This window comes from Aegilops tauschii, chromosome 2 (genome assembly GCF_002575655.3).
Source record: "Aegilops tauschii subsp. strangulata cultivar AL8/78 chromosome 2, Aet v6.0, whole genome shotgun sequence".
NCBI lineage: Eukaryota > Viridiplantae > Streptophyta > Magnoliopsida > Poales > Poaceae > Aegilops > Aegilops tauschii.
This window is the reverse complement of record NC_053036.3, coordinates 650,505,449-650,519,684: the sequence shown is the minus strand read 5'-3', so window position 1 is coordinate 650,519,684 and position 14,236 is coordinate 650,505,449. Positions and strand designations below refer to the sequence as shown.

The 14,236-nt window shown below is 40.5% G+C and overlaps 1 protein-coding gene across 1 annotated transcript; it reads left to right on the top strand.

Moving 5' to 3' along the window:
• Window positions 1-6,197: 6,197 nt before the first annotated feature.
• Window positions 6,198-9,370, top strand: LOC141041450 (uncharacterized). Its single transcript, XM_073507601.1, has 8 exons — window positions 6,198-6,284; window positions 6,591-6,804; window positions 7,105-7,324; window positions 7,414-7,880; window positions 7,970-8,002; window positions 8,098-8,575; window positions 8,651-9,009; window positions 9,105-9,370. The coding sequence occupies exons 1-8, from the start codon at window positions 6,198-6,200 to the stop codon at window positions 9,368-9,370; spliced, it is 2,124 nt and encodes a 707-aa protein (XP_073363702.1).
• Window positions 9,371-14,236: the final 4,866 nt, after the last annotated feature.

Below are 14,236 nucleotides of genomic sequence, written 5' to 3'. Positions count from 1 at the left end.
CCCCTCGCGCGCTAGGGTTCCTCACGCCCCCGTCGCCGTCGCCGTCACCGCCGCCGCTGCCGCATGGGTGTTCGTCGACTTGCCCTGCCTCCGGCCGCCGCCGCCGCAGCCACCCAGCTCCATCCTCTCCCCAACCCCGTCGGCCTCCACTCCACTCCACTCCTCCGCGGGCGCACCAAACCGCCGCCGCCCTCTCCTCGCACCCGCACCCAAGGACCCAGCCGGCGGCCAGATCCGCCCCTCAGATACAAAGTAAGGCCGGCCAGATCCCAATCCAATTCTTTGTTGTTGATGTATTCCTGTAACTATCAATTCAGCCTTTTGTTCTTTTTAGAGTTCGGTTGATAACTGAGAGCCATGATCAGCTCTCGGCATGCTTGGTTTAGGAATGCTGCATACATACATTTTTTTGTTCTATGATTAAGGGGCTAACCGTGCCATTTATAGTAATCTCTTCCCGACTCAGATACAAAATAAGGTCGGACAGTAACTCCCCAAGGCACATTTATCATCTATAATCACGTGCGACTTGACACATACTTAATGTCACATGCAATCGGTATGTGTTAATGAGCTATCCAAGTATAATTGTTTTGGATGCATAGGACATCAAACATTGCCCCAGTTCCAAGTTTCACTGAAAATTGGTTTCCTGTTGCACTTACAGTGCATACAAATCTCACTGAAAATTAATTTTTTGGTGCACTACCAGTTCATACAGATAAATATTTCTCGAGCGCAGATCATATACAGATAACAAAGGCATATATACTAAGTTTTAGAATTTACACCACATTGTCCTCAGCCTCACTCATGAATTTCTAGGTGTAATTTCTAGGTGTCACCTACTTTTCCAGAATTTATAGGATTTCAGCTGGTATTCGGAAATTATATGCCAAAGGATCTAGGCAATCTAATCAGGAGGTCATGTTTTCTATACCCTGTATACTATCTACTTTATGAACTCCTGATTACAAGTTGTTTGAAAGATTGGTTGAGGTGCTTTATAATTCCAGTTGCCATTTTTCCACATACTTTCCTGGTGGGTCACCATTTTATCAGCTTTCTTACTATATAAATGTTGTTTGCTGGATGTGGTTATGTTTTTACTGTTCAGTATGAACCGGTGGAAGTGAATGCATTTATACACTGCATTTTTTGTGTATTTTCATATGATTTACATGTGGATCCGCACCAATATTTGATTTCAATTTTTTGTGCTTGTATGCTATATTTTGTATATACAGATTATTCTTGTATGGAGAGACCAGGGGTGTGCTTCAGGGGTTCTGAATGAAGTAGGTCGAGGTGTTGATGTTGCGTCCAGGCTTTTCTTTTATACAATGGTGGCGATGAGGGATGAAGTATGTGAGGATCAGTAATGTTGTCGCACGACAATGTCCGTTCACTCATGGGTTTTCTCAAGGTGAGGTGGTATCTTTTATTTCTGTGCATATGTGTGTTCGTCTGAATTATTACTTTTGCATGCACATTTGTTGTTTGCATTTGCACCTGCGGATGTACATACATAATCATACCAAAACAACATGCACTAATTTATGAATAGTTGTTTTCTAATCAGTCATCTACTACAACCAAGATTTCTCTAGAATATTAACTCTTGAGATCACGCAACTGAGAGTGAGTGTAGTGAGTGTGCGGCGTTGTCCAATCCAATTTGCTTAGATTCGTAAAAAAGTAAGGATTTGAAAAAAGAAAACAATCAAAACTTTCTAGGTAAATGACTTGTGACGCCTGACCGGCTAAGATTTCGGCCGGTCATGCTCGCACACCATGCGCGTCGCATTCGCCACGTAGGACATGGGGCTCACGCGCATGGCTTTCTCATATCTTCTAGATGTGATGAGATGCGCTCCACCGTTCCCCACGGGCATGACCCACCATTCCCCACCTACGCTTCGATGACTTTCGCCACCATGGGCAGCAAGCCGGTACCATCACAACATTGCATCTCCTTCACTTCCCCAGCCAACCTAGCTTTCCCTCTTCTCCTTGTCTTGCCAACGACATGCTCAGCGTTGTGTAGTAGGTAGAGGTCCTCCTCCCTCGACGCAGGTCTTTACGGGGAGTTGATCTAGAAAATCCTACTGTTAGATGTAAAAATAGGTGAGATGAAATAAACAAGAAGTATGTAGTTCAATATGTGCCACAAAGTATATTTTGAAATGTGTAATATGAGATGATAATATAATGTCTGGCCTGTAACACTCCTTGACATGCACTGAACTGTTGTTTTCTACTTGATTTCTGAACCTGGTGGAAATCCGTATTTAAAAAAGGATTTTAATTGAATTTGTAGTGACTCTTTTGTCATATTGATAATATATTGCTTCTTATGCTTGATGGTTAATTTCTTGGCATCCTTTTTATCCCCTTATTATTCTGATTGGTCATATTTATGTTTACTACACCTTATTGGGTTAAGGCAAGAAAAACATGTATCACTATGTTATTTATTTCCCTTATGCAGAATAACTCCGCGGTCTTGGAGAAATAAAAACATATAACAGTGATATCAGGGTTGAATAGGTTTTACAAAACTAGCAAGTCTTCCTTCATTGTCAAGCAAGTACTTGTCTTAAATTCCCTTAGTTATAGAGTACATACTATCTCTACTTTATAATCAATTTGAAAGATTAATTCTAAGTGTTTAATTCAACATTTCTATCGAATAGTGGACATCGAGCAGTGGCTTTAGCAAACAAATCTAGGTAGACTTCTCTTGACAAAATATTAATGTGCCGCCCATCACACAGATAAGGTTAACACGGGTGTATTCAAAGGCTAATAAAACTGCAGAAAGATGGAATAAGAGAACAAGAGTTGCAACAATAACTACACCCGTGATATGCTTTCATAATGTTGGTTCATATTTATATTTTTATGCCAAATTCGTCCATCTGCAGGCTACGAAAACATAAATATGAGCACTCAATAGTTTGTCCGTTTTAGCAGACAACATTGGACATGCCCTAAGATACTTTATTTTCAACTTTTCATTTTCTTACTCATTTCTATCATTAGACTCACTTTTACTTTTATTCTCTTTCCTTTTACATGATTATTTAACATTGAGACGTGAAAATTGCATAATGTATTCTCTCCAATGAAGTCTATATAGCCATATAACATTCTTCAGACAATGGATCAGGTGGGTAAATCAAAACTATAGGTGCAAAGCATGCATGATATATGTCAATGTACTCAATACATTTCATGCAGTGAAGTACAAGAACAAATGTATCCTTCAAGGCTCAAAGTATGCATGCTCCTGAGAAGGAAAAGTTCTTTACTATCCTTCAAGGCTCAAAGTATGCAACATCTTATTATTCCCAACGAAGATGATGGGTGATGAGAAAACGTTGCATATAGCTCAGTATTTTTTTACTTTCCAGCTCACCTTTTACGGTGGATGCCACTCTTGGCAAAGTGGAATCACCTGGTCATAGTCCTATATATTCTGATACATCTCCAACGCGCTATTTCCGTTCATCAGTATCTGTTATGGGGTTATAACTTCCAGCCATTTTGAGATATGTATGTTGGACTCTTTCGTATCTGCTGCATCATCTGGTCTTATAAATTCCAGGCCTTTTGAGATCTGTATTTTAGACTCTTTCATATCAAAGTATCTCAGTTTACCTAAACCAACAACACTGCAAAATAGCATATTCCGAATGACATGGTGTTCTTTTTTTTTGCATTGTCCATTACTAACTTGTATTCCAAAAAGGACAAACAAGCGATTACTTCTGAAAATCACTACACACATCTCCTAATGCTCAAGATTATGTAATACATTGATCTACGGTTGCCGGAGACTGTCGGGGAGGTTCACGTGGTCGGTGAGAGATCAGGCAAAAGACATGGTGGAGTGGAGATGACGGAGGTGATGGGATTGGTGTGGAGATCGCGTGCCAGCTGCTGGGAGGACCACGAGGATGGCCTGCGTGAGCGTTCCGGTGCAGACAGAACAAGCACCGTCAGCATGGCGATGGTTGGCTTGGGAACGCTTCAAAAATGGGTCAAGCAATTTGTCTTTCTACCTTCTAAATATCGGAGATGAACCATATTACATATTATTATTTCCCATGCATGTTAGAACATTCTTACAAACTACATATGTGAGTGTATTGTGTTTGTGCAAATCATTATGTCGTACATTCATGTTTCAAAATCAATATATCTCATCGTGGTTGGAAGCGTGTGATGTGAAACAATATGTAAAATGCAGGGTACATTCCTAGGGCAACCTAGGCTGTAATAGACATATGAGAATCATTTAAGGGATTTTAAATGGTTGAGATAGCAAAATATGCGCATGTGATGATATTGATTCAGTTTTTTCTGAAACAATTTAGCATTATAGGGGAGGGCATGGAACACGAGCATGTGAGAGAAATAGGGGAGTGCATAGAGCAAGGACTGGATGCTCTGTCATGAAGTGGTTTCATAATAGCCTGATAGAGGGACGATGATACATGCAATCATTTGCATAATAGAATAGAAATATGCCGCATGAGTCATCAATTCAAGTGAGAAGAACTTGGTTCATGGGATTTGTAGTGGACAAAAGCCAAAACAAATTGTTTTTATAACAGCTAATTGGACAACACAAGTGCTACACCTTGATCATTATGTGCATATGATACTATTCTAGCTATTTTCCTTTCTACGAGTGATTTTAATCCTGACGTAGGAGGGTTCGTAGGAGTGGAACTGTCAACTCTCATGCAATGCTTAAAAAAGAAAAATGACAGCAATTTGGGATGGTTTTTTATGTATAACATTTTCTAAATTGTATGGAATTGTTTAATTTATCAGAACTTTTAGGAGGGACAGGCTCACAAATGTTGGAAGACATTCAAAGTTAGAGATGATGGAAATGCCTATGGCAATTTGGCGAACTTGGAGAAAACATGTGCGAATTTGGGCTGGGTGGCAATGTAGATATGAAGCCAAACAGCATGTATTCATCTGTTGGTGCATTTGTTAGGGATGATGGAACTCAATAATTTGATAGACTTGAAGGGAACACTAGGTGGATTTGGAGTGGGGTGACGACACAGCGAAGTAATAACACAACGACTGAACAACTGTATTTAAAGGGCTCGCGATAGATCCATTTATCGGCCTGTGGCAACGCACGGGCATTCTACTAGTGTATAAAAAAAACAGAGCCGTTTTCTAGCGGCGGTGCCGGCGTGCGGGAGCCGGAGGAGCCCTAAGTGGGAGGCGGCAGAGCTACTATGGATCTTCGACTAGGTTACGTGTTAGACGCAGAAAGTCTCTGTATACCTTTACATATACTAGAGAAAAAAACCCTGAAAAGATGCAAGTTTTACGCACGGCCAAACTAATTCCTCCGTCAATTTTCTCGATCACCAGGTTACGAGCCAAGCTTCGTGTACGAGCGTCTACGCGGCTACACATACGCGCAGGTACGTCCCAGCAAAATCAATCAATCTATCAGCTTTGCTTGCTTGTTAGCTTGCACTTGTACGTCCGTGTGTTGCTCTCTGGATGATCCAAGCTAAGTGCTTCAAATCCAACATAAGGGTCAACTAGGCGAACCAAATGGTAGCCTAGAGTCGATCTGTCCGCCATTGACGGAACGAGTGAGTGCCCACTGATAGCGCAAGATCTGACGCGAAGATTAGTTTAGTTCTATCATGGCCGCTGAAAGCGCAAGATCTGATGCGAAGATTAGTTTAGTTCCTCCCGCCAGTTTACTCGCTCACACCACGTTGAAGACCACGACGCCACCGGCCCCTTTTGTCCTACTCCAACTTGGATCTACTTGGTTCGTTTCAGTTTCATGGATCAGAGCAGATCCAACCATTTTCAGAGCCCGATGCACTGCAGAGTGCGCCGAACGAGGAGTGCCGCCGACATTAGTTGCATAAACTAGTTGGCAGGGGCGGAGACAGGGGGGCGAGCAGGGGTCTACGTTGGCGCCCCACACACACCCCCCCCCCCCCCCCCCCCCAAACCGATTTCTAGTAGGTAGTAGTATACTGTATATGCGCTAATTGGCCGGAGATAATCACATCATGAAGCCCATATAAGATTATTTTAGAGAAATTAGCCCATATGAGTACTAATATAATAACTATTCTAGACCGAAAGCCCAATAACCCATGTCATTGACTCATTGTCAATCCATCCATGCGGCCATGCGATCAATCCATCCATTGATCGTGTCCTGCACTAGGGCATTGTTTGCCGCTGCCGCCGGCTGCCCGGCTGCCGCTCCCGCTCAGGTAAGGCGCTCACCAGTCACCACGCCGCCGCCGCCCCTACCCTATCGGCTGCGCTGATCTGTCGTCTTTGTCCGCTGTGTGTCCAGTGTGTAAGGACTAAGGAGGGAGTACCGGAGGAGAGAAAGAGGCTTCATTACATCAGAGTTTTGCAGTGAGAAAGGAAGATCAGATAGAGGAAGGTACCACTACGTACTTGTAGCTATCAGTTATTATGAATTAAAATCCTACTATCCTAATCTGGTGTGTTAGTGTTGTCTACAGAATAGTGAATTAATCTATTAATCATGGTTTTCCTTTATATAGTAGTCAATGAGGAAGCGAAAAGCACCAACAACTAGGGGGATAAATTCCTTTTTCACGCCAGTTGGGTCAACTTCAAGCTCCAACACTACTGGTGCCGAAAATGTGATTCCATCTGAGGAGCAACCTGTTGCAGATAACCAAACAAATGATATTCCTGTTGATATGCAAACTGATGAGCAACATGTTGTGGCACCGGAAGAAGTTGCAGCAGGAGAAGGTACAATTGAAAGCACAAAATATGTAAGGGACCCCGATATGCGCTAGCAAATTTGGGAACTACCTCATGATGAGCAAGAAGAAGCACGCCGCTTCTATATTTTGAAGGGAGCTTATCAACCATACATGAGAGAATATCCATATAATAAACCAGGAAAAAATCGTCGTCGATTTCAATACAGTTATTTCAATTCTTTTCCTTGGCTTGAGTATCCGATGGAAACACATCGTGCGTACTGCCTACCTTGTTTTCTCTTCACAAAAAGGCCAAGTGGAAGGTGTGGCTCTGATGCATTCACAGTCAAGGGATTTAATAATTGGAAGAAGGTGAATGATGGAAACGAATGTGCTTTCTTAACTCACATGGGCAAAGATTCCAACTCCGCTCATAACTTTTCTCAGCGGTGTCATGATAATCTAAAAAATAGTTTGACTCACATCAACAAGTCAATGGTGAAAGTGTGTGCAAAAAAGGTCGCAGATGCAAGGCTAAGGCTTAAAGTTACAATTGATTGCATCAAGTAAGCAAACTTTTCTGTTTTGAGAATTCAAATATTTTATAATGTACAATAAAGCAAGTTATGACCTTTTTTCTTGTTGATTTCATCAGATGGTTAACATTCCAAGCTTGTGCTTATAGAGGCCATGACAAATCTCCGGGATCAAGTAATCAGGGTAATTTTCTTCATCTGGTGAGGTTCTTGGCTTCTTATAGCAAAGAGGTGAATGCGGTTGTTTTGGAAAATGCTCCAAGGAATGCGAAGTACACCTCCCATACAGTGCAACTAGAAATCCTCACATTACTTTCTAGTAGAGTTAAGGAAAAAATTAGAGATGAAATTGGTACTAGCAAGTTCTGCATAATGGTAGACGAAGCACGAGATGAATCAAAGAAAGAGCAAATGGCATTGGTTCTTCGATTCCCGAGCACCGAGGGGTTCATACAGGAGCGTTTTCTTGATGTAATTCATGTCACTGACACTACTGCTTTGACTCTCAAGAAGGCAATTTGCAAAGTCCTTTCTGATAATAATTTGAATGTCCAAGACATTAGAGGACAAGGCTATGATGGGGCAAGTAATATGAGAGGTGAATGGAATGGATTGAAGGATCTAATTCTGAATGACTGCCCTTATGCATATTATGTGCATTGCATGGCTCATCAGTTACAGTTAGCGCTTGTTGCCGCGTCAAGGGAGGTACATGATGTGCATAACTTTTTCCAAAATGCAAATTTCATTATAAATGTTGTTAGCGCATCGACTAAACGTAATGATGAGTTGTTACTTGTTAGCAAATAAAGCTGCGGGGATTGCACGCGAAATTGAATTGGGAGAACTCGATACAGGAAAAGGGCAAAATCAGATAGGAACTTTACAAAGACCTGGTGACACTAGATGGAGTTCCCACTTCAAGTCAATTCAGAGTTTACAGAAGATGTTTGACGCTCCAGTTGAGGTCCTAAGGAGTATAGCAAATGACCGTGCAGCCTCGAAATATTCTAGAGGAGATGCCGTAGGAGCCCTAAAAATAATTATGTCATTTGATTTTGTGTTCATTTTACATCTAATGGAGAAAATCATGAAAATCACTGATGTTTTATGTCAAACACTCCAAAAGAAGTCACTAGATATTCTGAATGCATTAGATTTGGTCTCAACCACAAAGGTGCTACTTGGTAAGCTGAGAGAAGATGGTTGGGATCCCCTTCTTCAGGAGGTTCAATCTTTTTGTTTGAAGCATGAGATTGACATCCCTGATCTGAATAGCAGGTAACATATATTTTCTTGTTCATATAATATAGAATATTATTTATCATATTTACTAATATATGATGTGATTTGTAGGTATGTAGATGTAACAAAGTCTCGCAACAAACATGATAACACTACTACATTACATCACTACAAAGCAGATGTGTTCAATGTTGCCATAGATCAGCAATTGGTTGAGCTAAATGATCGTTTCGGTGTTCAAAACACAGAGCTTTTGACACTTTGTGCATCTTTGGATCCACGGCATGACTCGTTTGATGTGTCTAATATATGCACACTAGTGGAAAAAATTTATCATGCTGACTTTTCTAGTCAAGAACGAGCTCATTTGGAGTCTCAACTTCCCCATTTCCAGCTTGATGTTTGCAACCATCCAGAGCTAAAGAGTTCGCCCTCACTTGCTGATTTGACTATTGGATTATTTAAAACAGGTAAAGTTGCTACATACTCAATGGTTGAATGATTGATAGACTACTGCAGTTGTTCATAACTTTTGCTTATTTGACTGCTTGATTATTAAATACAGGTAAAGCTGCTACGTACTCAATGGTTGATAGATTACTACGGTTGGTCATTACTCTTCCGGTGTCAACCGCGACAACCGAGCGAGCTTTTTCAGCTATGAAACTAGTCAAGACACGTCTTCGAAACAGAATGGGAGATGAATTTCCTCGGCATTACATGGTCGTCTATATTGGGAAGGAAATAGCTGCAAAGATCACATCTGATGAGATAATCAATTTGTTCGACACTGGTGGTCGTAGAGCTGAGTTTAAGCTAATAGATATGTAACTTCATTTTATAGGTCTATGAATATTTCTTATGCTTTGTCCTCAACGTTATTATGAGACTTAATATGTCATGATATTTCTTTCATTCTAAGCATTGGTTTCTCGCCCCCCTCATGTTCAAATCATGGCTCCACCCCTGTTAGTTGGTACATCTTTATTTGAGCAACTGTAGGATTGAGCAACTGGATGTTTGTTAACAGAAAAAATAAGAACGAATCCGAATCTCAGTTTTGAAGACCGTTTGCTTGGTTCCTGGCGCCCACGTATAAACTCTCACATGCAGCCAAGTGATCACAATACTTTCAAAATTTCAAAAGTTATGTTGGCTACTAGTCCATTCAAAACCAGCTTTATTTAACTTAACCATGCTGGGCAATATCACCCGCACTCAGATGGGCAATCAGAGAGACTTAATCAGTGTGTCAAGAACAATCTAAGGTGCATGGCATTTCAAGAGTCTAGACCCGTTTTCATGGCTGCGATTTAATGGTGCTACAACACCACATACAACACAATTAGTGGCATGTTGAAATGACAATGCCAGAAAGATTATTAGTGGCATGTTGGTGACATACAACACAACAATAATCACATTTTTTGATAAGGAGGGAGTAGGTATTTTACTGGCATGTCACTTAAACGTCACTAGTAACCCACCTATTAGTGGCGTGCATAAACCCACTATAATATCCCAAATAAAAAATTCAAATTTTGGAATGTTAATAATAATTAATAAGATGATATCGATTGAATTGCTTTGGTTTTCAGGTAATTTTTTAAAAAATTGAGTCCTTGTTTAAACCTTTTCAAATCATGTCATAAAAGTTAGTTGATCATTCATCTAATAAAGAAAACTATGGTTGGAGAGTTTATTCAGGAATTCAAAGGGCATTCATTTCTTTTTGACCCTTTTGAAATATTTTGAAACCACATTAAAAATTATGGAGTGAGAATAAAATGACTGTCTCAAGTGTGTTGGAAAAATACTTCATAAAGGAGTATATTAGACATTTGGGGATTTCCTTTTGAAATTGTAGTTAATTGCATTGGAGCTATTTAATTATTTACAATAACTCATTTAAATAATATATGAGAGGAGATAGTACGACTTCTAAAAACTATCATTGGAAATATGTAATATTTATTTTTTTCATTTTTTGTATTCATAAAACCCTAAGTAATTTGTTGGGAAAATTATGAATCCCATAATGTATTATTACAAACAATTTTATGCAACAAAGTTACTCTACTAAATTCTGAAACTCTTTTTATTAGGCTGCAAATAATAATTATGTTAATGTGAACATTTTCTTTATTTTCTAATTGAAATAAAAAATGCTCACGAAGGAAATAGTTAACTAAACCTAGACTACTGAGCTTAGCCCATCATCTCTCTCTCTCTCTCTCTCTCACTCACTCACTCACTCTCTGTCTCTCTCTCTATCCAGTGCTCGTGAGTGAAGCAGCACAGCCCACTAGTTACTTTTTCGTTTTTTTCCTTTCTCATTTGCCGTTGGGCCTATTCTTCCACTAAGGTCCATTCCCAGGCCCTCTTTTTCTTCCCCCTCAGAGAGAACAGCCATGGACACTGAATTTCCTAATTGACGCTCACCGCGAAAAGTTGTCTACCGAACGAACAGGAGGAACTAGCGAGCCAGCAAACCTAGTGGACCGGCTCATTAGCAAGCCTTGCGTAAGCTTTTCTGCACTATTTCTACCGGTTTTGGGAACCTTCTAGATGGTTCCTGACCCGTTTTGTTCTGTTTTGGTTCCTCTTTTCTGTTTTATTATTTTTTCGTTCTTTATTTTTTCTGTTTCTTCATTATTATTTTTCTTCTCATTTATTTCGGTTTATTTTTATTTTTTATCAATTCATAAATTTTCAAGATTTGAATTTTTTTAAAGGAAAAAATCATGTTTTTCTAATTTTGTCAACATTTATTAAAAAATGTTCACATTTTTCAGAAAAATATTCAGGATTTAAAATTTTGTTCACATTTTTAATAAATATTCACAAATTTGAAAAAAATTCAGAAATCAAACATGTGTTCATGTTTCAAAAATATTTTTCTATTTCTCAATAAAATATCATTTTTCAAAATTTGTTCGTGTTTTGATAAAGATGTTCGTGTTCTTTCAAAAAAATGTTTGCAAGTTCAATTTTTGTTTAGAGTTTCAAAACATGTTTCCATTTACAAAAATTGTTCACAATTCCAAAAAATGATCACCTTTTCCAATTTTTGTCAGTGCTTAAAAATTGTTTGTGTTTTAAGAAACAGTTCAAAAAAATCATGTTTTTTAAAATTGTTTGAGATTCCTGAAAAATGTTCACATTTTCATCAAGTTTTCAATTTTTAAAAAAATTGTTCACAGAATTTAAAATGTTCGTGTTAAAAAAATAACCTTTCTAGATGCAATCACGTCGAATTTATCCAAAAAAAGTTAAGATCTGTCGCGGCTGCTTCTGTGTGGGAGGAAGGTTGTCTAGTACATTGGCTAGCTATTATAGTTCACAACCCGAAGGTCCGGGGTTCGATTAGTCACGTCCGTAATTTTTATGTTCCTTGATTTTTGCTCTTTGCGTGTTTTTTCCGGCTTTTTCGCTATCTGCGTGCTGCTGGGCTAGCCCAGTCGGAAGAACCTCTATGCGGCGCGCGTCTGTTGGACGCAGTAAGCGTATTGTTCCCCATGACAAAGCCATCTCTTCCCTCCGGACTGGAGGAAATTGCGGAGATTAAAACCCTGATTTGCGGAAATTAAATCCTTTCAAAAGATTAAAACCCCCATTTAATGTTTTAATTCCTCGAAAATCGCAGCGCTCGGAGCCACCATTAAAAGCCGCAACCTCATCCCGGATCTCTTAGCACGCGTAAGTACCACAATCGTCTTCACCTCGAACCCCCTCACCCGCACATCCGAAAACCCCTCTCACCTTACTTCTCCTCCGCAAGGAATTGCTTGCGGGAGCTCCGCCAACTCCGGCGGACTCGTACGGGCGCTACAGGAAGAAGTCGAGGGCTTCGCCAACTCTGCTGGAGGGGGAATCGATCATGGAGGGCCTCTACATCAACTTTGTTGCACCTTCGTTGATGTGTGAGTTGTTCCCCAGAGGACCGACGAGTCCATAGCAGTAGCTAGATGGCTCTCTCTCTCTCTCTCTCTCTCTCTCTTTGATCTTCAACACAATGTTCTCCTCGGAGTTCTATTCGATGTAATTTTCTTTTGCGATGCGTTTGTTGGGATTCGATGAATTGGGATTTATGATCAGTTTATTCATTGGAAGTATTTGAGTAATATTCTGAACTTTATTATGTGTGATTGTTATAGCTATGTAATGCTTTCCGATCTATGAGTTTTCTTTGGCCAAGTTGATGATTACCCCTCTGTCCCATAACATAAGAGCGTTTTTATACTACACTAGTGTCAAAAACGCTCTTATATTATGGGACTGAGGGAGTAGATCTTTAGTGGAAATGGTGCATAGTAATAGGTTCAATCTTGTGGTGTCCTCGGCTCGTGACAGAAGGGTAGCGAGGCACGTATTTTTATTCTTGCTACTAAGGATAAAACGGCGGGGTTCTATCATATTAGTTGGTCTTATTTTTTTTCTACGTTATGTCATCATGCTTCAAGGATTACTCGGTTTGTTATGAACTTAATACGTAGAGAGGCAAACATAGAAGCGCTCTTGAAGTGGAGTAATAATAGTAGGTGTTATTAAGTTTAACGGTCTACTTGTCATGGACGTAATACCTATGTACTGATTATGTCATGAATAACATCATAATTATTCGCTTTTCTATTATTTGCCCAACAATAATTAGTATACCCACAGCTTGCTATGTTCTTAAACCCTAAAATGCTCGCTGTAATTTATTATCTTTTATTTTCTTTTACAATTTATATATCTACCACTATCAAAATTAATGCTTACAATTAACGAGTACAAGGGGATTGAAAAGACGAAATTTTTTGATGATTTTTTCTGGACCAAACGAGAACAAGGAAGCTTCAGGGGGAGTCCAGAAGCCAGATGAGTAGATGACAAGGCAGCACGACGCGCCTAGGGGAGTAGGCACACCGTGCCCCCTTGTGGCTCCGTTTGACCTAAATTCAGCACTATAAATTTCAAAATATTTCAAAAACCCCAGAGCGAGACCCGAAACAATCATTTCGCTGCCGAAAGTCTATGTTCTTCCGCGATCCCATCTGAAGTCTGCTACCTCTTGAGCATGCGTTGGTTTTTCCTTGAAGAGGAAAGGGTGATGCAGCAAAGCAGCGTAAGTATTTCCCTCAGTTTTTTAGAACCAAGGTATCAATCCAGTAGGAGGTTACACGCAACTCGCCTCGTACCTACACAAACAAATAAGAACATTGCAACCAATGCGATAAAGGGGTTGTCAATCCCTTCACGGCCACTTGCAAAAGTGAGATCTGATAGAGATAATCACTACCAGAATCTGGTAATCTGCCGTCTGCCAACTCTTTGCCGTCCGCTTCCACAAAGCGGACGGCAAAGAATGGGCAGATGGCAAAAAGTCTATTTGCCATCCGCTTTTTTTTGTCGTCAGCTGGCTGACGGCAAAGAGCTAGAAGGCAGACGGCAAAGGGCCAGGTGGGCCCCACAGGGCACGGCGTGGCTAGGTCAGCTTCTTTGTCGTCCGCCTGGTCTTTGCCGTCTGCCTTATGGACCTTTGCCGTCCGCTGGCGGACGACGGACGGCAAAGAAATGGCCCAGCTAACGGCCGTCTCCCCCTCCTATGCTCGCTCTTTGTCTCTCCAGCCCCACCCCCCTCTCTCTCCCCTCTCTCCCAAACTCAACCGCGCCCGCGCCCCCAACTCAACCGCGCCTGCGCCCGCAACGCGA